The 24028-nt window shown below is 49.7% G+C and overlaps 1 protein-coding gene across 3 annotated transcripts in view; it reads left to right on the forward strand.

Annotated features, from left to right (window-relative positions):
- The window catches only part of MFN2 (mitofusin 2), a gene marked incomplete at its 3' end in the record, with an annotated part of 78375 nt that overhangs the window by 10695 nt on the left and 43652 nt on the right, over window positions 1-24028 (forward strand). For all 3 annotated transcript variants that reach the window (XM_029578824.1, XM_029578826.1, XM_029578825.1), the window contains 2 exon segments: window positions 7914-8038; window positions 8717-8825. In XM_029578824.1, the coding sequence (XP_029434684.1) occupies window positions 7914-8038; window positions 8717-8825 (234 nt within the window).

The raw sequence follows: 24028 nt of genomic DNA on the forward strand, positions 1-24028 counted from the left end.
TGCACTAACCACATCCTCTGGCAACAAATTCCAGAGTTTAATTGTGCGCTTAGTGAGAGACTTTTCTCTGATTACTTAAGCTCCTGACTATTAATGTAGTAGGGTAGAGGTTTTCGGTATGGACTCAAACATAATTTATTTTTCATAATGAATAGTCATCAGGTGTATTTGCATACATATGATGTGAGAGTAAGGGTAGTTTGAATAGTTTGGTTACCTTGAAAACCAGACTTGTTTATAGTACTTGAGGACCATTACTGGATAAAAGACCAGTTTTCGAAATGGAGAAACGTTACTGGAGTGCCCCAGGGACCTGTGCTATTTAACATATTCTTAAATGATCTGGAGAATGGAATAGTGAGTAAGGTGATCAGATTTGCAGATGAGACACAATTGTTTTGAGTCAGCAAAAGGACTTCTGAGTCCTTGTGGATAAAAGTCAAACAATGTTAGAAATAATTTGGAAAGGGACAGAAACAAAGCTGAGAATATCGTAATGCCTTTGGTATAGCTCCATGGTGTGAATGCACTATAGTTTGCAGCTCTGATCACACCATCTGAAACATGACATAGCGGACACCGAAAAGGCAGAGGGAAGGGCAATAAAATGATGATGGAGATGGAAAAGCTTTCTTGTGGAGAGAGGATAAAGAAATTAGTGCTCTTTAGCTTGGAAAACATGACTAAGAAGGGATATTTGCAGATGACACAAAATTGTTCAGAGTAGTTAAATCACAAGCAGATTGTGATAAATTGCAGGAAGACCTTGTGAGACTGGAAAATTGGGCATCCAAATGGCAGATGAAATTTAATGTGGATAAGTGCAAGGTGATGCATATAGGGAAAAATAACCCATGCTATAATTACACAATGTTAGGTTCCATATTAGGAGCTACCACCCAAGAAAGAGATCTAGGTGTCATTACCCCCGGAACTTCGCCTAGAAACATGCCATCAAACCTTTAAGAAACAATTAAAAACATGGCTCTTCCGGCAAGCCTTCCCAGAATTGAAGGAACACTCAGACACCGGTCAAAAGCAATATAGAACAATACAAATCTCTTGAACTCCCCCAAACCCCACTGCACCTGATTACGCCTTATACGGACAATCCACAGGTTATGAAAGTCACCACTGTAGTTGCTCTAGCTCATCATCTCTCGTAATGCTCAGATCTTACCATTCATCTTTGTACAATGTTACCTGATACACTCAATTATTTCACTATTTATTGTATATACTTTTTTACGGCTTTTGAACACTGTTTGACATGTTATTGATATCTATTTAATAGTCACGTTCTTATGTTCAGAAACTCTGTTTAATATTTACGTTCTCATGTTCTAAAAACTCTGTTCTATGTAACGCCTTAACAGCGACTGTCTTGTTCTATGGAAACCGACCTGATTTGATATGTGTATCGAATGTCGGTATATAAAAATTCTAAATAAATAAATAAATAGTGGATAATACATTGAAATCGTCGGTTCAGTGTGGTGCGGCAGTCAAAAAAGCAAACAGAATGTTGGGAATTATTAGGAAGGGAATGGTGAATAAAATGGAAAATGTCATCATGCCTCTGTATTTCTCCATGGTGAGACCGCACCTTGAATACTGAATTGCGATGGAGAAGGTACAGAGAAGGGCAACCAAAATGATAAGGGGATGGAACAGCTCCCCTATGAGGAAAGACTAAAGAGGTTAGGACTTTTCAGCTTGGAGAAGAGACGACTGAGGGGGGATATGATAGAGGTGTTTAAAATCATGAGAGGTCTAGAACGGGTAGATGTGAATCGGTTATTTACTCTTTCGGATAATAGAAGGACTAGGGGGCACTCCTTGAAGTTAGCATGGGGCACATTTAAAACTAATCGGAGAAAGTTCTTTTCCCTGTACGTACCAGGATCAGTCCAGACACCTGGGTTGTGACTCCGCACCAGCAGATGGAGACAGAGCAAAACTTGTCGGGCACCCTACATATAGTAAGGCGCCACCCACAGCCCGTCAGTCTTACTCTGTCTCCAGCAGATGGGGCAGGTCCACCCACAGTCTCTGGTGATCCTGGTTAGTGGTTAGCTAGTCAGGGAAATTGAAAAGAAATTTTAAGTTAAAGAAAAGGGTAATTGTTCGCAGCTGGCGCCCGGGTCCTGGAAGTCTCCCAGGGGGGTTGCGAGGTTCTGAGGGGACCACCCCCCCCTGGTTGAGGCCGCTGCTGGGGTTGAGGACCCGGCCTTCCTGGCAGCAGCGTCGGGGGTGACACCGGGGAGCCCGGTTCACTCACCCCCGCTGGAGGAGAAAGATCAGGACCAGGGCCAGCGGCTAAGATTAAAAAAAAAAAAAAAAAAAAAGTTTTGTATTTTGTTTTCGCTTGTTCGGCGTTCCGTTCCCTCTCTCTGTGTTTTCGGCAGAAGGTGGGGGGGGGGGGGGTTCGCTGTTGCTGCGCTCGGCGTCCGAATTCCTTTTCATTAAATTTAATTTCGATCCCGGCCGCGGCCTGACTCAGCGCTCCGTATGCCGACAGGGGCTCCATGCCGCGCGTGCGGCTCGGCGCGCTCGCGGGTGTCGCGATCGGGCATGTGTGCAACTTGTGCGGCGAGGGGACGTCCGAGGGAGGTCGGGGAGCCCGGCCCAGGCCGCCGCGATCGCCGCCGCGCAACGAGCTCGATGCAGGAGGCCCTGCCGATCCGTTCCCGCTAAGCGCGGGAACGGCGGCCATTTTAGAAACTGTGCGAGAGGCCACGAGGAAAGCGGCGGGAGCGGCCATTTTGCCTCCCGCGCTTTCCCCGCAGCAGCGGCCCACCGGGGGGGACCCCCCGGGGGGGCCCGATTCGCCAGATGCCATGAGCCAGAAGGAGGCCTCTTCGGATTCTGAGGCCTCTCTTTTCGCCAGATTTCGCAGGATTGCTCCACAAATTATTGAGGTATAAAAGGTCCCGGAAAAGAAGAAGAAGGCCGGACAGAAGGGGCTCTGACAAACGGTCAGAGCCCCGGAAGAAGAGGGCGGGGGAAGGGCCTCGAAGGCCCGCGGACCCGCCCAGGGAACGACGGCCCTTGCGGGGAGTCCCTCAAGATACCGAGTCCGATTCGGTGTCGTCCGCAGCGGAGGAACCGGACGGTGAGCCCTCGGGGGGCGCCGGGGCACCCGACGGGGCGGACGTCGCACCTCCAGGAGCCGCCAAAGGGGCGCCAACCGTGGACGGGGATGATCCAAAGGTCGTACGTCGGTTTCGTAAGGAGGAGCTGGCACCGCTGATCCCAGCTATCCTGCGGGAGGTAGGTGTGGATGCCCCTCCGGTAGGGTCGCATACAGATGCTAAGATGGATCCGGTGTTGCTGGGCCTTACGGGGCCGGCGGTAGTTTTTCCGTTCCACTTCTCGGCGACCGATATCCTATTCCGGGAATGGGATACTCCGGAGTTAGGCCTGAATGTGAGTAAAGCGATGGACAAGCTGTACCCGTTGCCGGAAGACGCGCTGGACATGCTTCGTTTTCCCAGGGTGGATGCCGCGCTGTCGGCGGGGACAAAGCGGTCCACCATTCCGGTTACCGGTGCCACTGCCCTTAAAGATATTCAGGATAGAAAGCTTGAGGGGCAGCTGAAGAAGGTGTTCGAGGCTTCGGCCCTGGGAGTCCGCGCGGCTATATGCAGTAACTTCGCGGACCGCTTGGAGGCAGTCATAGCGTACAGCGCGGATGCCATGCATGACCTCCTACGGACGTCGGCCAGGGCCCTGGTTTCGGCAGTTTCGGCACGCCGGTTGCTGTGGCTCAGAAATTGGGCGGCGGATGGGTCCTCTAAGGCTCATCTCGGTTCGCTTCCGTTCAAAAGGGAAGCTGCTGTTCGGTAAGGAGTTGGACGACCTGAGGCAGTCACTGGGAGAGAACAGGGCGTTCAAGCTGCCTGAGGACAGGCACAGGAGCAGGGCGTCTTTCTCCGGTAGGGCCCGTTTTTGAGGACCCAGGAAATCGAGGCCGCAGAGATCAGCGGGGCCCTCCTACCGGCCTGGCTCTGGATCCTCCAGGACGCCGTCGTGGTCTCAGTCCTTTCGTGGACGAAAGTTTGGAAGGCGAGACGGTCCCTCTTCGGGGGCGGGTCCTAAAGCCTCTCAATGAAATACGGCCGGTCCATTCCCTACAGCTGGCTCCTCCGGTCGTGCCTTACGTGGGAGCCAGATTGGGGCGTTTCTACGGGGAATGGACCAGTATAACTACGGACCAGTGGGTCCTCAACGTGATAAGTCAAGGCTACGCATTAGATTTTGCACGGATTCCGACGGACAAGTTCCTGGTCTCCCCTTGCAAGGGTCGCGGCAAGCAAAAGGCCGTCCGGGATACCCTGGGTCGGCTGCAAGACCTGGGCGCCATAATGCCCATCCCACCGAGGCAGCACCGTCGAGGAAGGTACTCCATCTACTTCATCGTTCCAAAGAAGGAAGGTTCCTTCCGACCCTCCGGGTTCCACGCTTCAAGATGGAGACGATTCGGTCGGTGATAGCCTCGGTACGGCCAGGCGAATTCCTGGCCTCCTTGGACCTCACAGAGGCTTACCTTCATATCGGCATTCAGCCGGACCATCGGCGGTTTCTACGCTTCTGTATCCTGGGCAGGCATTATTAGTTCAAGGCTCTTCCCTTCGGCCTCGCCACCGCTCCGCGAACGTTCACAAAGGTAATGGTGGTGGTGGCTGCCGAGCTTCGCAAGGAGGGATTCCTGGTACATCCATACTTGGACGATTGGCTCACCCGGGCCAAATCGGAGAGCGAATGCCGACAGGCAGTCGAAAGGGTCCTGCAACTCTTGCGCTCATTCGGCTGGGTGGTCAATCTAGCCAAAAGCCACCTCGTCCCCACCCAGACACTACAGTACCTGGGAGCGCTGTTCGACACAAGGCAGGGCAGAGTGTTTCTGTCCAAGGAGCGGGTGTCCAAGCTTCAGGGCCAGGTGTGCAGGTTAATGTCCCTGCAGTGTCCACTGGTCTGCGATCATCTTATGGTGTTAGGCTCGATGGCGTCGACGCTGGCGTTGGTTCCCTGGGCTTTTGCTCATCTACGGCCATTGCAATCTGCATTGCTCTCCCGCTGGAAGCCGGTGTCAGAGGATTTTCACATGCCACTTCCACTGTCGGATCACGCGAGGTCCAGCCTACGGTGGTGGCTCAGCTCCGACAACGTGACACGTGGAGTGTCCCTGGTCATGCCCGCCTGGACGGTGGTCACGACGGATGCCAGTCTCTCCGGCTGGGGGGCGGTGTGCATGGGACACTCGGTGCAAGGACAGTGGTCCAAAGCCCAGTCACAGTGGTCCATCAATTGCCTGGAGACCAGAGCGGCCTTACTGGCGCTGCAGGTTTTTTTCTCCCGTTGATTCGGGGGACAGCGGTCAGAGTCTTGTCGGACAACGCGACCACGGTAGCGTACATAAATCGCCAAGGAGGGACAAGGAGCCGAGCCGTCGCGGAGCAGACGCGGCAACTAATGCTCTGGGCGGAAAGGAATCTCTGCAACATCGCGGCGTCCCATATCGCTGGGGTAGACAACGTCCAAGCGGATTTTCTCAGCCGCCATCGCTTGAACCCGGGGGAATGGGAACGGCCGGAGGGCGCTTACCACCTCCTCTGCGAGAGGTGGAGAACGCCATGCATGGATCTGATGGCCACCGCCCAGAACGCCAAAGCCCCGAGGTTCTTCAGTCGAAGGACAGAAAGGGGAGCCGAAGGGGTGGATGCCCTGGTCCTCCCCTGGCCCACCAACGTTCTGCTGTACGTGTTTCCTCCGTGGCCTCTGATAGGCAAAGTTCTTCGGCGCATAGAGATGCATCCCGCGGAGGTGATCATGGTGGCGCCCGAGTGGCCACGGCGTCCTCGGTTCGCGGACCTCCTGCAGTTGGCAAGGGAGCCTCCTCTTCGGTTCCGGGGGCAGGCGGCGCTTCTGCGGCAAGGCCCCGTCTGTTTGGAGGACGTGGATCACTTCTGTCTCGCGGCCTGGCTTTTGAGAGGAAACGCTTGAAGAATAAAGGGTATTCGGATGCGGTGGTAGCCACATTGCTGAGTTCTAGAAAGCGTTCTACGTCCTTCGCCTACGTTCGGGTTTGGACGGTGTTTGAGGATTGGTGTAGAGCTCGTGCGGTGAATCCTGTGCTGCCATCCGTGCCGGATGTTCTGGCTTTCTTCAGGCCGGACTTGCGAGAGGTCTGTCTTGCAGTACGCTAAAGGTCCAGGTAGCGGCGCTTGGTTGCCTCAGAGGTAAGGTGAGAGGTAGGTCCCTTGCGCATCATCCGGATGTGGCGCGTTTTCTTCGGGGGGCTAAGCATCTGCGGCCTCCCGTCCGTCAGCCTTGTCCTTCCTGGAATCTCAATTGCGTTCTTTCCGCTCTGGGTACGTCGCCTTTTGAGCCTATCAAGCGGGCGACGCTGAAGGACCTTACTCTTAAGACGGTGTTTCTCGTGGCTATTGCATCGGCGAGACGAGTTTCAGAATTGCAGGCGTTATCTTGCAGGGAGCCTTTCTTACGCTTCTCTGAGACGGGGGTCTCGTTGAGGACGGTCCCCTCCTTCCTTCCTAAGGTGGTGTCAGCTTTTCACCTGAAACAGTCGGTGGAGCTGCCCGCTTTCCAGAAGGTGAGCGTTCTGATCCGGAAGCAAGGATGCTGAAGAAGCTGGATGTTCGCAGAGTTCTGCTCCGGTATCTGGAGGTCACGAATCCTTTTCGGGTTTCGGACCATCTCTTTGTCTTGTGCTCGGGACCCAAACGTGGTGGGGCTGCGTCCCGTACAACAATTGCGCGCTGGCTCATGGAAGCCATTGCCTCGGCGTATATCCTGAAAGGGAAACCAGTTCCGGGGGGTCTTCGAGCTCACTCGACGCGAGCGCAAGCCGCCTCATGGGCGGAGCCTTCGCTTGTGTCCCCACAGGAAATCTGCAGGGCAGCGACTTGGAAGTCGTTGCACACCTTTGCTCCACACTACCGGTTGGATGTGCAGGGCCTGGATTCCGGGGGATTCGGGGAGAGGGTTCTTCGAGCGGGACTCTCTGGTTCCCACCCTCGGTAAGTCAGCTCTGGTACATCCCAGGTGTCTGGACTGATCCTGGTACGTACAGGGAAAGGAAAATTAGTTTCTTACCTGATAATTTTCGTTCCTGTAGTACCAAGGATCAGTCCAGGATCCCGCCCACGTGGTCTGTTTTTGCGTTGCCGTTGTTTGTTTTGGCATTACTTGAAGAGAGTCCGCTCATTTGGTGCTCTCTGTTTTCCTCGTTGGGCCTCTGGTTCTGGGAGTACTAATCAAGTTGGGGGTCCTGTGAATCGGCCCGGTTTTCGGGCGGTATAGCTAGTTAGTTGGAGTTTTCCAGTTTGCTTTGACATTACGTAAGACTGACGGGCTGTGGGTGGCGCCTTACTATATGTAGGGTGCCCGACAAGTTTTGCTCTGTCTCCATCTGCTGGTGCGGAGTCACAACCCAGGTGTCTGGACTGATCCTTGGTACTACAGGAACGAAAATTATCAGGTAAGAAACTAATTTTCCTTTTTACTCAGCGCACAATTAAACTCTGGAATTTGTTGCCAGAGGATGTGGTTAGTGCAGTTAGTATAGCTGTGTTTAAAAAAGGATTGGATAAGTTCTTGGAGGAGAAGTCCATTACCTGCTATTAAGTTCACTTAGAGAATAGCCACTGCCATTAGCAATGGTTACATGGAATAGACTAAGTTTTTGGGAACTTGCCAGGTTCTTATGGCCTGGATTGGCCACTGTTGGAAACAGGATGCTGGGCTTGATGGACCCTTGGTCTGACCCAGTATGGCAAGTTCTTATGTTCTTAACTGCACTGTTATATAATTGATGACACTTTCATAAAGGCTCTGGATTTTGTCGACTTTCTCTCATTTCTTTCCAATTTTCTCTGTGTATCTATTAGACTGTAAATCAGTTGGCTCACGCCCTGCATCAGGATGAACTCCTAGATGCAGGCTGCTTGGTCAGTGTCATGTGGCCCAATTGCAAGTGTCCTCTGCTGAAGGATGATCTGGTGCTGATGGACAGGTGAGTTAACTCGAGCAGAGTTGGGAAAAAGGCCATATTTCATTCCAGGGACAAGAGCTGATTTTCATAGTAATTGTATGAATTCACTTTAAGTATTTAAACTTCTGCCTCTGCCCTTCAAGAATTGTTTTACAAGGTTTTCTTTAAGATTTTACTTGCTGGAGACAAATTCTCATCATTGTATAGAATAGAATAATCGTATTTTCCTTGCTCAAGAACAAGCAGCTTTTTCCAAGAAATATTTTATATATTCCATGCTGTCCCCTAAGGTTGTGCTCAAGGCAGATCACATAATATTTATTTATTTTATTTATTTATTTAACGTTTCTTTTATACCGATGACCGTTCGCACATCGCATCGGTTTACAGTGAACAAAAAACCATTGGGCGGAGCCCTTACAAATAACAGATAACATAGTAAACTAGGCAACATATAAATAATATTTGGGAGGAGCCCTTACAAGAAATACAAACATCAATGAGTAAATGCTATGGGGATATGCTATGGGATTGAACTATAACAGAAACTATATACAAGTTAGTGCACAGTACCAAATCAGCAGGCAAAAAGGCGTTCATACCAGGATATCAGAAAAAAACATATTATATTTTCTTCAAATTTCAGAGCTTGCCGTTCTGTGGCACAATAACCTTTCCTACTTTTCTTCTGTCCTTCAGTCCTGGCATTGATGTAACCACCGAACTGGACAGTTGGATTGACAAATTCTGTCTGGATGCTGATGTATTTGTGTTGGTAGCAAACTCAGAGTCTACACTCATGCAGACGGTAAGTTGTAAATTTTGTTTTCTTATAAAACGGTGTAGGATTCCCCAGAGTGGATGCCCTATGCAGGTTTAGTAAGGTTCCCATTGCAGTGCTGGCTGAATACTGACCTAGTTATCTGCAGACAAAGTTAACTGGACAATTTTATCTTGCTATTCAGCCAAATAAGGTTGGGCAGGACAGTGGTTCTGCTATTTGGCTGACCTGCGTTGTGGCCGGCCTGCTCTGACTAGCAAGAGTCCAAGGGCCAGCTCTTTATTTCCCCAAACAAAATTAGGTGGTCAGTCAGGGGGTGGGGGATGGAATTGAAGAAGGAAGGCAGCTGGAGAAAGTCATTTGAATATGTGCCTCAGTGTAATGTGATGTTAAGAGCATGTCTGATGCATCAGTCCCATAATAAGCTCTTCATCCACACCAGCGGGTTGTGCGATAGAGAACAAGGACTCGCTGATGTCAGCCTCTTCCCTGTATGTACCCGGATCCGTCCAGGACAGCTGGAGACAGAAGAAGACTTTGTGGACTCTGTCCTGTACCCCTGAGGTGCCACCTTGTGTCTGCCAGGATTCCTCTCTCTCCAGCAGATGGCGGAGGTGCAAAGCCCCGGCTCTGGTAGAGGTGCTGAGTTTAGGGTTGGATGTGCTCTGACTTTAGTCTCTTAGTGCTTGATGTTACAAGGGAAGCTTAGTTTAAGGATCCCTTTAAATTAAAAAAGAAAGTTTGGTTAGGGCAGTGATGGGACAGTTGCGAGTAGCTTCCCAGGGGGTTGGCAGGTCCTGGTGGGACCATCCCCCCTGGTATTCGAGGCTGGAGAGCAGAGGGTTGGGGACCCTGAAACTGCCGCGGCGAGGGCTGATACCGGGGGTCCCTGCTCACTCACCCTCAGCCAGCGTATGTATGTATGTATGTATGTATGTGTGTGTGTGTGTATGTATGTATGTGTGTGTGTGTGTGTATATGTGTGTGTGTATATATGTATGTATATGTGTGTATATGTGTGTGTGTATGTATGTATGTATATGTGTGTATATGTGTGTGTGTGTATGTATGTATATGTGTGTATATGTATGTATGTATATGTGTGTATATGTATGTATGTATATGTGTGTATATGTATGTATATGTGTGTATATGTGTGTGTATATATGTGTGTATATGTGTGTGTATGTATGTATATGTATGTATGTGTGTGTATATGTATGTATGTGTGTGTATATGTATGTATGTGTGTGTGTATGTATGTATGTATGTGTGTGTGTATATGTGTGTATATGTATGTATGTGTGTGTGTGTGTATGTATATGTGTGTATATGTGTGTGTGTGTGTATGTGTGTGTGTGTGTTTGGGGCTCTCCGTTCGTGCGTCCGCTCCGTTTTCGTTGATTTTCGCTGCTTTCCAGGCCCGCTTTTTGACAGGGAAATCCGTCCGTTCGTCACAGTTCTTTTTTCGGGGAGAGCCAGAATCGAGGCCGGGGATGTGCCTTGTGGCTTGGCCTGTGGCAGTGCGCGTGCGTGGATTTCCCGCGCTGGGGTCTGCACAGCCTGTTTGTTTGTCAGACGGAGAAGGTCCATCGGCCCCCCCTTCCTTCCTTCCGATGCCATTTTCACCATCCTTTTCAGTTCCTACGAGCTCCCAGGAGTTTGTCTTGGTCGTGCTGGTTCTTTTTTCGGGCCCCAATCCTAATTTAGCTCGGGGATCATGCTGCATGGTGCGGCCTGCAGGCCGGAGTTTGTACCGGGTGCTTGTCAGGAGGGGAAGGCTCTTCGGGGAAGCCGATTCCGGTGAAATCGCATGGCAGCAGCTCTAGAGCAGGCAGGGACCCTGGGAGGGCAGAATTGCTGCTGCAGCCTCAGGTCCCTTTTCTTCTCAGTGCAGGTACTGAAGCCTCACTGTGAACGTTCAGGGAGCAGGAGAAGGCTGCCCTGGGAGAGGGGAGCTCTCCTCCACCTCTTGCCCCGCGTCCTGCTGCCCCTGGAGCGGGGGGCGACTTGCAGGCAGCGCAGAGCTAGGACTCGGATGAGTCGTCTTCTTCGTTCTCCTCCAATTTTGTTTTGTTGCTGTAGAAAGCCTTCAAAGCACGAAAAGTAGCAAAGAGCCAGGGTACTAAGGTACCCCGTGAGGTCCCACCGTCGCTGGGGGCTGGGACAGGAGCTTCAGCACGCCACAAGCGTACCAAGTCACACAGTGGCATAGAAGCCCCCAAGGCCAAACGCCCTCTTGGTCCTTTTCCTGTCAGGTGGACAGTTCAGAAACGGACAGGGTGGATGAAGGAGAGTCTCCTCCGCAAGCCCCTGGTGAGGGACTGGATGCAGATCAGGATCACCAGCTCCAGTCGGCCCTGCCAGTAGATGTGCCTTTCAAGGTTTCTGCTTTTTAAAAAAAAAAAAAAGTACTTGATATTGTGGAAACAGCGGCAGAAGGCGCAGCGAGTTCCTTTGAGCCTCCCAGGGGGTTGGCAGGTCCTGGTGGGATCATCCCCCCTGGTATCAGAGGCAAGAACAGGGGGTTGAAGACCCAGGGACTACTGGGGAGCCCGACTCAGTCACCCGTGGCAGGCGGCTCAGCACAGCCTTCGGAGCACAGGGGGGGGGGAGTCAGCCGGTCCAGCGTTCTCTCCAGCTCCTCTCTGCCTGCCTTACTGCCGCGCTTCGGCTCGCGCCGCCCGGTCTATTTTTGGCGCGCTTACCTCAGCTGATCGGAGCTAAATTTAGCCCAAGGCTATGCCTCGTGGTGCGGCCTGCTCCGCGTGCTTCAGCGCTCGCACCCACCTCTCTAGCGCTGGCATCTGTGCAGATTGTGTCTCGGGATGTCCGCTGAGGGGAATCCCCCGTGGCAGCAGCAGTTCTTCACAGCACCCGGAGCCTGGGAGGCTTACAGCTCAGCCACAGCCGCCTGATCCGTTCCTGCTTAGTGCAGGGACGGAGGCCATTTTGAAAACATTCAGGGATGCAGAGAGAGCCTCGATGGAGGCACGGAGTTCCCCGCCACCTCTCTCACCGCGACCGGGGCCCAGTGTTGGGGGGGGGGGGGGGCAGGTCGCAGGAGGATCAGGCTGATACTTCGGATGGTGATCCTGAGGGGACCTCAGATGGGTCTTCTTCATCATTCTCCTCGGACTTGGTGAAGTTTTTAGGCTGATGCTTCGGATGGTGATCCTGAGGGGTCCTCAGATGGGTCTTCTTCGACATTCTCCTCGGACTTGGTGAAGTTTTTTCACAAGATGTTCAAGGCACGGAGAGCATCCAAACGCAAGAGGGGCAAGGTCTCTGAGGTTCCCTCCTCCCGTAAGCATCCCAAGTCCCCGCCGGTGGGGGGGGGGCATACTAAGTCTAAGCGCCCTCTCAGATCCATGGCAGGTCCGGATGATTCGTCTTCGGATCTCTCTGATGGAGGAGACCCTTCCCCGCAAGACCTTCAGGGGGTAGACGCAGGCCAGGATGGTCAGCCCCTGATGCCCAAGCAGGGAAGCGCTTTTGTGGTGGATGGTGATGATCCCAAGGTGGTCCGCTTGTTCCAGAGAGATGAATTGGTCCGCTTATCCCGAATATTCTGGAAGAGCTCGGAATTGAAGTCCCGCAGGAGTCACCGCATATGGGAGCGGTGGATCCCGTGATGTTAGGTCTAAGAGACCAGGCTCGCTCTTTTCCCTTTCATATGTCAGTCACTGACCTCTTGTTCCGGGAGTGAGACACTCCGGATCTAGGTTTGAAAGTCAGCCACGCTATGGATAAGTTGTACCTGCTACCGGAGGATGCGTTGGAGCTGCTCAGGGTACCCAAGGTGGATGCGGCAGTCTCTGCAGTCACTACAAAGACCACCATCCCAGTCACAGGAGCGATGGCCCTAAAAGATTTGCAAGACCGAAAGTTGGAGGTACAGCATAAAAAGATATTTGAGACCTCCGCCCTGGGAGTGCGGGCGGCCATGTGCAGCACTTACAATCTGTGGCATCCCTTTCGGATGTGGAAGCGGCTCAGGCTGGTCGTTTGGAGGGGGCGGTGGCTTACAGTGTGGACACACTGTATGATCTCCTGCGCACATCGGGAAGAACAATGGTCTCCGTCGTTTTGGCCCGCAGGCACCTTTGGCTCAGAAATTGGTCGGTGGATGTCTCCTCGAAAGCTCAGCTGAGTTCCTTGCCTTTCAAGGGAAAGCTGCTCTTTGGCCGACAGTTGGAGGACATGATTAGGTCTCTGGGAGAGAATAAGGTTCACAAGCTGCCACAGGACAGGCCCAGGAGAAGAGGCTCTTTTCCTCAGTGGTCCAGATTCCGGGGGAATCGTCGTTTTCGGGCATCACGGTCTTCTGGATCCTCCTCTCGTCAGGCTCCCAGCTGTGACGGATTCGGCACGGTCCAGTCTTCTTTGGTGGCTGTGTCCAGATTACGACGGGGTGTGGATTTGGAAATTCCCTCCTGGATAGTGGTAACCACCGATGCCAGCCTCTCCAGGTGGGGAGAGGTTTGTTGAGGAACAGCAGTGCAAGGTCAGTGGATGAGGTCGGAGTCTTCTTGGTCGATCAATTGGTTGGAGACAGAGCGGTTCGGTTGGCGCTACAGGTATTCCTTCCCTTAGTAGAGGGGAGATCACTGCGGATTCTCTCTGGCAATGCGACGACGGTGGCTTACATCAATCGTCAGGGTGGAACGCGGAGTCCGGTGGCGACGGAGGCTCAACTTTTAATCAGCTGGGCGGGATAGCAGCCTCTAACATTGCCAGAGTGGACAATGTGCAGGCAGACTTTCTCAGCTGCCACCAGTTGGATCCGGGAGAGTGGGAACTCTCTGACGAGGCTTTCGGTCTCCTGTGCAACTTATGGTCCAGGCCCGCGATAGTCCTGTTGGTGACGTATCACAATGCCAAAGCTCCTCAATTTTTCAGTCGTCGAAGAGAGCCAGGAGTGGAAGGTGTAGACGCTCTGGTGCTTCCCTGGCCAAAGGACATTCTGTTGTATGTTTTTCCGCTGTGGCCGTTGGTTGGCAAGGTTCTACAGAGCATCGAGGCTCATTCGGGCAAGGTGATACTCGTCGCGCCAGAGTGGCCAAGGTGCCCGTGGTTTGTGGACCTCCTCAATCTGGTGGTAGATGGCCTGCTGAGATTTCATCCATCCTGGAGTCTGCTGCGATAAGGTCCCGTTTATTTCACAAAGGTAGATCGGGTTTGTCTAGCAGCATGGCTTTTGAAAGGCGGAGAATGAGAAATAAAGGTTACTCGGAGGAGGTGATTACTACGCTTTTGCAGTCCCATAAAACTTCTACCTCCATAGCCTTCGTCAGACCCTTTTGAGCCTTCGATCTTAAATTACTGACCTGGAAGATTATCTTCCTGGTGGCAGTCCCTTCAGTGCGCAGGGTTAGTGAGCTTCAGGCGTTGGCTACATATCCACCCTACACAAAACTCTTTCATGATAGGGTGGTCCTGCGTTTGTACCCTAAATTCCTGCCTAAGGTTGTGACTGATTTTCATCTCAATCAGTCCATCATTCTGCCCACCTTTTTTTCCAAGGCCTCATTCTCACAGGGTGAATGGGCTCTGCACAGTTTGGACTGCAAGAGGGCTTTAGCTTTCTACCTCGAATGCCCAGCAGGCCACAGGCAATCCTTGAAACTCTTTATATACTTTGACAGGAGCAGGTTGGGCGTTGCAGTGGGCAAACAAACTCTGTCCAATTGGCTGGCGGATTGTATCTCTTTCTGCTATGCACAGGCGGGCCTTCAGCTTGGAGGCCGGGTTAAAGCTCACTCTTTGAGAGCCATGGAGGCATTGGTCGCCCGCTTGCGAGCGGTTCCCAATGCCAAAATCTGCAAGGCCGCATTGTGGAGTTCCCTACACACGTTCGCTGCCCACTACTGCTTGGACAAGGATGGTTGATATGACAGTAGCTTCAGTCAATCTGTCCTTCGCAACCCTTTCCAGACTTAAACCCAGCTCTCCCTACCTTCATGTTCAGGCTGTCTCCCTATGTTACCAACAGCACTGCAGTTACTTTTGTGCCCGTTGGCACCTGGTTCGGTGGCTGTTGGTCATGGTTGTTGCTGGGAGCAGTCTGTAGCTTGGTATTCACCTGTCTGTGAGGACTACCATCCTGGTTGTCCTAGGAGAAAGAAGAGTTGCTTACCTGTAACAGGTGTTCTCCTAGGACAGCAGAATGTTAGTCTTCAGGAAACCTGCCCACCACACCGTGGAGTTGGGTTCTCCTGCATTTTCTTGTTTTTATTTTTTTGCTCATGAATTCTGTGTTACGAGACTGAAGAGGGACCCCCCATGGATAATGGCAGGCTGGGCATGCTCAGTGTGCCTGTCAAGTTCTAGAAACTTTGACAAAAGTTTTCTGTGCCGGACTTCATCCGATGTCACCCATCTGTGAGGACTAACATCCTGCTATGCTAGGACAACACCTGTTACAGTAAGCAACTCTGCTTTCCCTGTACGTACCAGGATCAATTTGCAAACGCTTATATCTGCACCCAAGTAGTGCGACCTCGGCGCCCATTGATATACGGTGTGTAGTAGCTAATTTTTGGACGCTTAAACTGGTGCTCGCTTCAACAGCACATATACTAATTTGTGGACGCTCAAGGTAAGTTGGATGCCTAGATTTTTGTGGTGCCTTCAGCTGGGCGCACGCTTTTCAGATGCTTATTCAGTGTACTGATAGACTGATAGCATTTAAGTCTAAGAAACCTAAGCACCTCAACCTCTGTGCTGTTGGTCATATTCGGGCATCTCAGATGAGCGTTCCCTATAATTGAGCCAGCGTTGTTTGGAGGCTCAGGGGGAATTGCCTTTGTTTGATTTTTACTAAGCCTGGTTCTTCCCAGTTTGGTGTGGGACTGAAAAAAAAAAGAGCTATCAGAAGGGTTTCTTAAGTTGGACCTCCCCTAACTGGTTTGTCAGAGGGGATGGTAGTTTAGGGGGCTCTGGATAGGAGCCCCTGGTTTTGGCATGGATCCCTCTGCCTCTTCAGGCATAGTCCTTGGCCCCAACCTCTATTGTCTGGATAAGCGTCAGAACGTGCCCAGATCGGCTGCCGGTCTTCTGTTGGAGATGCTGATAGCACGGATGATGAAACCGGTCCTTGTTCCCTGCTGGAAGGACATTCCTCTGGGATTGTTGCAGCTCTTTCATAAAGCTGTTACCGGCCCTGATTCCCAGACATAGGGCTATTGGGACTGAATCCATGGCTGAGTCTAAGAAAGATCTCATATTATGGAAGCCATTCAAGAATTAATTGATCTTGAGTGGGGCACCCTGGAAGCTAATTTCAAAGGGGAACCAGTCTTGGAAGGCCTGTACCCTCTGGACCCGGCTAAGTGAGAGCAATTACGATTTCCAAAGATGTAAACGCTTGTGTGTACGGTTACCAAGCGGGCGACTTAAAGGATGCTCATGATGGGAGAATTGAAGCATCCTTAAGCAGGCCTTTGAAGAGATAGCTTCCTGTTCTTCCCTGGTTGCTCGCTCTTGCTTATTGCTCTCCCAGGAGGTTGGTGAATCTTGGGCAGTGATGGAATCAGCAGCCTCTTTTTTTGGAAGATGAAGGCTGTGATTGGTCTGCTCCTCACTCAGAGGAGTGACTTCTGTAATAGCAGCTAGGCTTCAGCTATGGCTGAGAAATTGGTTGGCCAATACCACCTCAAAGCAAACATTACGAAGTTATCTTTTAAAGGGTTCATCTTGTTTGGGAGTGAACTGGAGGAGATGACCAATAAGTGGGGAGAATCCCTGGTTCTTCGATTACCAGAGAATGAGAAACAGACACAAGCCTTCAGTACGAGGGCTCATAGAAGAGCATTCGCACATTTTTGGCCTTTTAGAGAACTCGACTTTTGGGCAGATCCCAGTTCTTCGTCTCAGGCTGTCCAGATGAGGCGCAGTCTCCAGGAGTGGAGCACCCGGAGCCTCCAAATGAAGGTGTGCCATCCTCCTCTGGGGGTTTTTTTTTTTTTTTTAATATCAGAGGTGAACATAAGAATTGCCATACTCGGTTAGACCAAGGGTTGATCAAGCCCAGTATCCTGTTTCCAACAGTGGCCAATCCAAGACACAGGTACCTGGCAAGTACCGAAACTTAAATAAATCACAAGCTACTATTGCTTACTAATTAATAGCAGTTTATGGATTTTTCCTCTAGGAACTTATTCAAACTTTTTTTTTTTTAAACCTACTTACACTAACTGCCATAACCACATCCTCTGGCAATGAATTCCAGAGCTTAACTATGCACTGAGTGAAAAATAATTTTCTTCGATTTGTTTTAAATGAGCTACTTGCTAACTTCATGGAGTTCCCCCTAGTCTCCTCCTATTATCTGAGAGAGTAAATAACCGATTTACATTAAATTCAAGTCCTTTCACGATTTTGTAGACCTCTATCATATCCCCCCTCCAAACTGAACAGCCCTATCTTCTTTAGCCTTTCCTTATAGGGGAGCTGTTCCATGCCCCTTATTTTGGTTTCCCTTCTCTGCACTTTCTCCAGTTCAACTATATCTTTTTTGAGTTGTGGTGACCAGAATTGTACACAGTATTCCAGTTGTGGTCTCACAATGGAGCAATACAGAGGCATTATGACATCCATCCTTTTATTTGGCATTCCCTTCCTAATAATTCCTAACCTTGTTTTCTTTTTTGATCATCACAGCACACTGAGCCGACGATTTCAATGTGTTATCCACTATGATGCCTAGATCTTTTTCCTGGGTGGTAGCTCCTAATATGGAACCTAACATCGTGTAACTACAGCAAGGGTTATTTTTCCCTATATGCAACACCTTGCACTTGTCCACATTAAGTTTCATCTGCCCAATCTTCCAGTCTTGCAAGGTCATAAGAACATAAGAAAATGCCATACTGGGTCAGACCAAGGGTCCATCAAGCCCAGCATCCTGTTTCCAACAGTGGCCAATCCAGGCCATAAGAACCTGGCAAGTTCCCAAAAACTTAGTCTATTCCATGTAACCATTGCTAATGGCAGTGGCTATTCTCTAAGTGAACTTAATAGCAGGTAATGGACTTCTCCTCCAAGAACTTATCCAATCCTTTTTTAAACACAGCTACACTAACTGCACGAACCACATTCTCTGGCAACAAATTCCAGAGTTTAATTGTGCGTTGAGTAAAAAAGAACTTTCTCCGATTAGTTTTAAATGTGCCCCATGCTAACTTCATGGAGTGTCCCCTAGTCTTTCTACTATCCGAAAGAGTAAATAACCGATTCACATCTACCCGTTCTAGACCTCTCATGATTTTAAACACCTCTATCATATCCCCCCTCAGTCGTCTCTTCTCCAAGCTGAAAAGTCCTAACCTCTTTAGTCTTTCCTCATAGGGGAGTTGTTCCATTCCCCTTATCATTTTGGTAGCCCTTCTCTGTACCTTCTCCAGTGCAATTATATCTTTTTTGAGATGCGGCGACCAGAATTGTACACAGTATTCAAGGTGCGGTCTCACCATGGAGCGATACAGAGGCATTATGACATTTTCCGTTTTATTCATCATTCCTTTTCTAATAATTCCCAACATTCTGTTTGCTTTTTTGACTGCCGCAGCACACTGAGCTGACGATTTCAATGTGTTATCCACTATGACACCTAGATCTCTTTCTTGGTCCTCCTGTAATGTATCACAATCTGCTTGTGATTTAACTACTCTGAATAATTTTGTATCATCCGCAAACCTGATCATCTCACTCATCGTATTCCTTTCCAGATCATTTATAAATATATTGAAAAGCACCTGTCCAAGTACAGATCCCTGAGGCACTCCACTGTTTACCCTTTTCCACTGAGAAAATTGACCATTTAATCCTACTCTCTGTTTCCTATCTTTTAACCAGTTTGTAATCCACGAAAGGACATCGCCTCCTATCCCATGACTTTTTAGTTTTCTTAGAAGCCTCTCATTCGAAACCTTGTCGAATGCCTTCTGAAAATCCAAGTACACTACATCTACCGGTTCACTTTTGTCCAAGAGCAGTCTTTAGCCAACACAGTCGCTGGAGTATCTTGGAGTCAATATGACTGGAAAAAAGGGACCAGGGTGTTCCCTGCCGGAGAACCTTATTCAGAAGCTGATGCCGCAGGTGCGGATATTGATGAACATGATTCGACTGACAGTGTAGCCCTATCTTCAGGTGCTCGGATTGATGGTGGCAACCCTGGTGGTAGTCCCTTGGGTGAGGGGTACATATGTGTCCTCAGCACACTTTGCTGGCTCGTGGGAGCCACATTCTCATGATTATTTGTTTTCGCTTCTCCTGCCAATGGAGTTCTGCTCTTCAGTGGTGGTTAAAAGTGGATCATATGAGGAAAGGCATTTCCCTAAGATCACCAGACTGGCTAGTACTCAGGAAAATGTGAGCCTCCAGGGTTGGGGAGCTCACTGTCAGCAACTGGCAGTGCTAGGGTGCTGGAATGCAGAAGGATTTCTCTGGAAATCTTATCAGCTGGAAGCCCGTGTGCTCTGGCTGGCATGCTTATTGTTCAGAGACTGATTGCAAAGTTTAGCGGTCCGGATAATGTCGCAGAATGAAACTACAGTGGCGTGCATCAATCAGCAGGGATGAACGAAGAACCCGCAAGTGTTGCAGGAATAGGTGGAAGTGCATCTTCAGGAGCTTTCAGCCTCACACGTTGCAGGAAAAGACACCGTAAGAATAGACTTGCACAACAGACAGAGTCTGGACCCAGGAGAATGGGAATTGTCAAACGAGGTGTTTCAGCGGATGGTGGATCACAATGCAAGGATTCCTCTATTCTTCAGTCACAGCAGAGATCCAAAGTCCTGGGGCATCTATCCCCTCATGCTGGAGTGGCCAGAAGGCAAGCGGTGGCATGCTTTTCCCCATGTTGGGCAGAATGATTCTGAAGATTGAGAGTCATGGGAGGATGGTGGTTCTGGTGGCACTAAGTTGGACCAGAAGACCATAGTGTACAGATTTAGGAAGATTCTTAGTGGACTCTTCCCTCCGGTTTTTCGGCGCACATTAACATAGTAATGACGGCAGAAAAAGACCAAAATGGTCCATCCAGTCTGTCCAGCAAGCTTCCCAAGGTAGTAACTGCCGTTCCATGCAGGTTACCCCTATGTTTCTGTTAAGGGTAGTAACTGCCGCTCCATGCAGGTTACCCCCATGTTTCTGTTAAGGGCAGTAACTGCCGCTCCGTGCAGGTTACCCCCATGTTTCTGTTAAGGGCAGTAACTGCCGCTCCGTGCAGGTTACCCCCATGCTTCTGTTAAGGGCAGTAACTGCCGCTCCGTGCAGGTTACCCCCATGCTTCTGTTAAGGGCAGTAACTGCCGTTCCGTGCAGGTTACCCCCATGTTTCTGTTAAGGGCAGTAACTGCCGCTCCGTGCAGGTTACCCCCATGTTTCTGTTAAGGGTAGTAACTGCCGCTCCGTGCAGGTTACCCCCATGTTTCTGTTAAGGGCCGTAACTGCCGCTCCGTGCAGGTTACCCCCATGTTTCTGTTAAGGGTAGTAACTGCCGTTCCGTGCAGGTTACCCCCATGTTTCTGTTAAGGGCAGTAACTGCCGCTCCGTGCAGGTTACCCCCATGTTTATGTTAAGAGTAGTAACTGCCGTTCCGTGCAGGTTACCCCCCATGTTTCTGTTAAGGGTAGTAACTGCCGCTCCGTGCAGGTTACCCCCATGTTTCTGTTAAGGGCAGTAACTGCCGCTCCGTGCAGGTTACCCCCATGTTTCTGTTAAGGGCAGTAACTGCTGCTCCGTGCAGGTTACCCCCATGTTTCTGTTAAGGGCAGTAACTGCCGCTCCGTGCAGGTTACCCCCATGTTTTTGTTAAGGGCCGTAACTGCCGCTCCGTGCAGGTTACCCCCATGTTTCTGTTAAGGGCAGTAACTGCCGTTCCGTGCAGGTTACCCCCATGTTTCTGTTAAGGGCAGTAACTGCCGCTCCGTGCAGGTTACCCCCATGTTTCTGTTAAGGGCAGTAACTGCCGCTCCGTGCAGGTTACCCCCATGTTTCTGTTAAGGGCAGTAACTGCCGCTCCGTGCAGGTTACCCCCATGCTTCTGTTAAGGGCAGTAACTGCCGTTCCGTGCAGGTTACCCCCATGTTTCTGTTAAGGGCAGTAACTGCCGTTCCGTGCAGGTTACCCCCATGTTTCTGTTAAGGGTAGTAACTGCCGCTCCGTGCAGGTTACCCCCATGTTTCTGTTAAGGGCAGTAACTGCCGTTCCGTGCAGGTTATCCCCATGTTTCTGTTAAGGGCAGTAACTGCCGCTCCGTGCAGGTTACCCCCATGTTTCTGTTAAGAGTAGTAACTGCCGTTCCGTGCAGGTTACCCCCCATGTTTCTGTTAAGGGTAGTAACTGCCGCTCCGTGCAGGTTACCCCCATGTTTCTGTTAAGGGTAGTAACTGCCGTTCCGTGCAGGTTACCCCCATGTTTCTGTTAAGGGTAGTAACTGCCGCTCCGTGCAGGTTACCCCCATGTTTCTGTTAAGGGTAGTAACTGCCGTTCCGTGCAGGTTACCCCCATGTTTCTGTTAAGGGTAGTAACTGCCGTTCCGTGCAGGTTACCCCCATGTTTCTGTTAAGGGCAGTAACTGCCGCTCCGTGCCGGTTAAGCTTTTTTATTTATTCCCATCCTCTAGCCTTTAGGGATCCACAATGTTTATCCCATGCCCCTTTGAAATCCTTCACAGGTTTAGTCTTCACCACTTCCCTCCGGAAGGGCGTTCCAGGCATCCACCACCCTCTCAGTGAAGAAATATTTCCTGACATTAGTTCTAAGTCTTCCTCCCTGGAGTTTCAAATTGTGACCCCTAGTTCTACTAAACTTTTTCCAATGGAAAAGGTTTGTTGACGACCATGGATCATTAACCTTTTAGGTACCAACATTCCACAAGTGGAACATTTTTTCATATACTTAATTCATATACTTAATTCATATACTTAATTCATATACTTTTTTTCATATACTTAATTCATATACTTAATTCATATACTTTTTTTCATATACTTAATTCATATACTTAATTCATATACTTTTTTTCATATACTTAATTCATATACTTTTTTTCATATACTTAATTCATATACTTTTTTTCATATACTTTTTTTCATATACTTAATTCATATACTTCATATACTTTTTTTCATATACTTTTTTTCATATACTTAATTCATATACTTTTAATTAGTTGCAATTTTTTTATTCCATATTTGGTCTAGTTAACTAAGATATGTAAAAAGGGGCATCAGGAAATAATTCCTTCAATGAGCAGGATCTAAAAGGTTAAAAACTTTCCAGTATCTGAAAGTCTGCATCATATCACCTCTGCTCCTCCTTTCCTCCAGGGTGTACATATTTAGATTCTTCAATCTCTCCTCATAAATCATTCGATGAAGACCCTCCACCTTTTTGGTCGCCCTTCTCTGGACCGCCTCCATCTTGTCTCTGTCCCTTCAGAGATACGGTCTCCAGAATTGAGCACAGTATTACAGGTGAAGCCTCACCAAGGACCTGTACAAGGGGATAATCACTTTCCTTTTCTTACTCGATATTCCTCTCTCTATGCAGCCCAGCATTCTTCTGGCTTTAGCTATCGCCTTGTCACATTGTTTCGCAGACTTCAGGTCGTTAGACACTTTCACCCCAAGGTCTCTCTCCTGCTCCGTGCACATCAGCCCTTCTCCCCCCCCCCCCCCCCCCCCCCCCCCCCATCACATAGAGTTCTTTTGGATTACCACACCCCATGTGCATGACTCTGCATTTCTTGGCATTGAATCCCAGCTACCATATGTTTGACTACTCTTCCAGCTTCCTTAAATCCCATCTCATTCTCTGTACTCCTTATGCAAAGAGACAAACTGTATCTTCTGTTCCTTCCACAGTGTTGCTCACGAAGATGTTGAACAGAACCGGTCCCAACACCGATTCCTGTGGCACTTCACTTAACACCACCTCTCTTCAGAGCAGTTTCCATTTACCTTCACCCGTTGTCTTCTATCCGTCAACCAGTTTGTAATCCTCGCCAACACCTTGGAGCTGACTCCCAAGCTTCTCATTTTGTTGATGTCTTCTGTGTGGGGCCGTATCAAATCCAAGTAAATTACATCGAGTGCTCTTCCCTGATCCAGTTCTGTAGTATCTTGCCAGGAAACAGAGTCCTGTGTTGATGCAACCTCAATCTGATCCAGTCTGGCAGTTCTTATGTTCTTAGAGATCTCCCTCATACAGAATCTGGGTTGATTCCCCAGTGTGCTCTTTCCATGAATTGCAAGCCATTCTCCCCTGCAGACAGGATGAAGATTCTGTAGTGCAGGTGCCCCTGATGCAGATACAGACTCTTCCTCCTCATTAAAAGTTCTGATTAGATTCCCCAGTGTGCTCTTTCCATGAATTGCAAGCCATTCTCCCCTGCAGACAGGATGAAGATTCTGTAGTGCAGGTGCCCCTGATGCAGATACAGACTCTTCCTCCTCATTAAAAGTTCTGATTAGATTCCCCAGTGTGCTCTTTCCATGAATTGCAAGCCATTCTCCCCTGCAGACAGGATGAAGATTCTGTAGTGCAGGTGCCCCTGATGCAGATACAGACTCTTCCTCCTCATTAAAAGTTCTGATTAGATTCCCCAGTGTGCTCTTTCCATGAATTGCAAGCCATTCTCCCCTGCAGACAGGATGAAGATTCTGTAGTGCAGGTGCCTCTGATGCAGATACAGACTCTTCCTCCTCATTAAAAGTTCTGATTAGATTCCCCAGTGTGCTCTTTCCATGAATTGCAAGCCATTCTCCCATGCAGACAGGATGAAGATTCTGTAGTGCAGGTGCCCCTGATGCAGATACAGACTCTTCCTCCTCATTAAAAGTTCTGATTAGATTCCCCAGTGTGCTCTTTCCATGAATTGCAAGCCATTCTCCCCTGCAGACAGGATGAAGATTCTGTAGTGCAGGTGCCTCTGATGCAGATACAGACTCTTCCTCCTCATTAAAAGTTCTGATTAGATTCCCCAGTGTGCTCTTTCCATGAATTGCAAGCCATTCTCCCCTGCAGACAGGATGAAGATTCTGTAGTGCAGGTGCCCCTGATGCAGATACAGACTCTTCCTCCTCATTAAAAGTTCTGATTAGATTCCCCAGTGTGCTCTTTCCATGAATTGCAAGCCATTCTCCCATGCAGACAGGATGAAGATTCTGTAGTGCAGGTGCCCCTGATGCAGATACAGACTCTTCCTCCTCATTA

This window comes from Rhinatrema bivittatum, chromosome 15, assembly GCF_901001135.1.
Source record: "Rhinatrema bivittatum chromosome 15, aRhiBiv1.1, whole genome shotgun sequence".
NCBI classification, from domain to species: Eukaryota; Metazoa; Chordata; class Amphibia; order Gymnophiona; family Rhinatrematidae; genus Rhinatrema; species Rhinatrema bivittatum.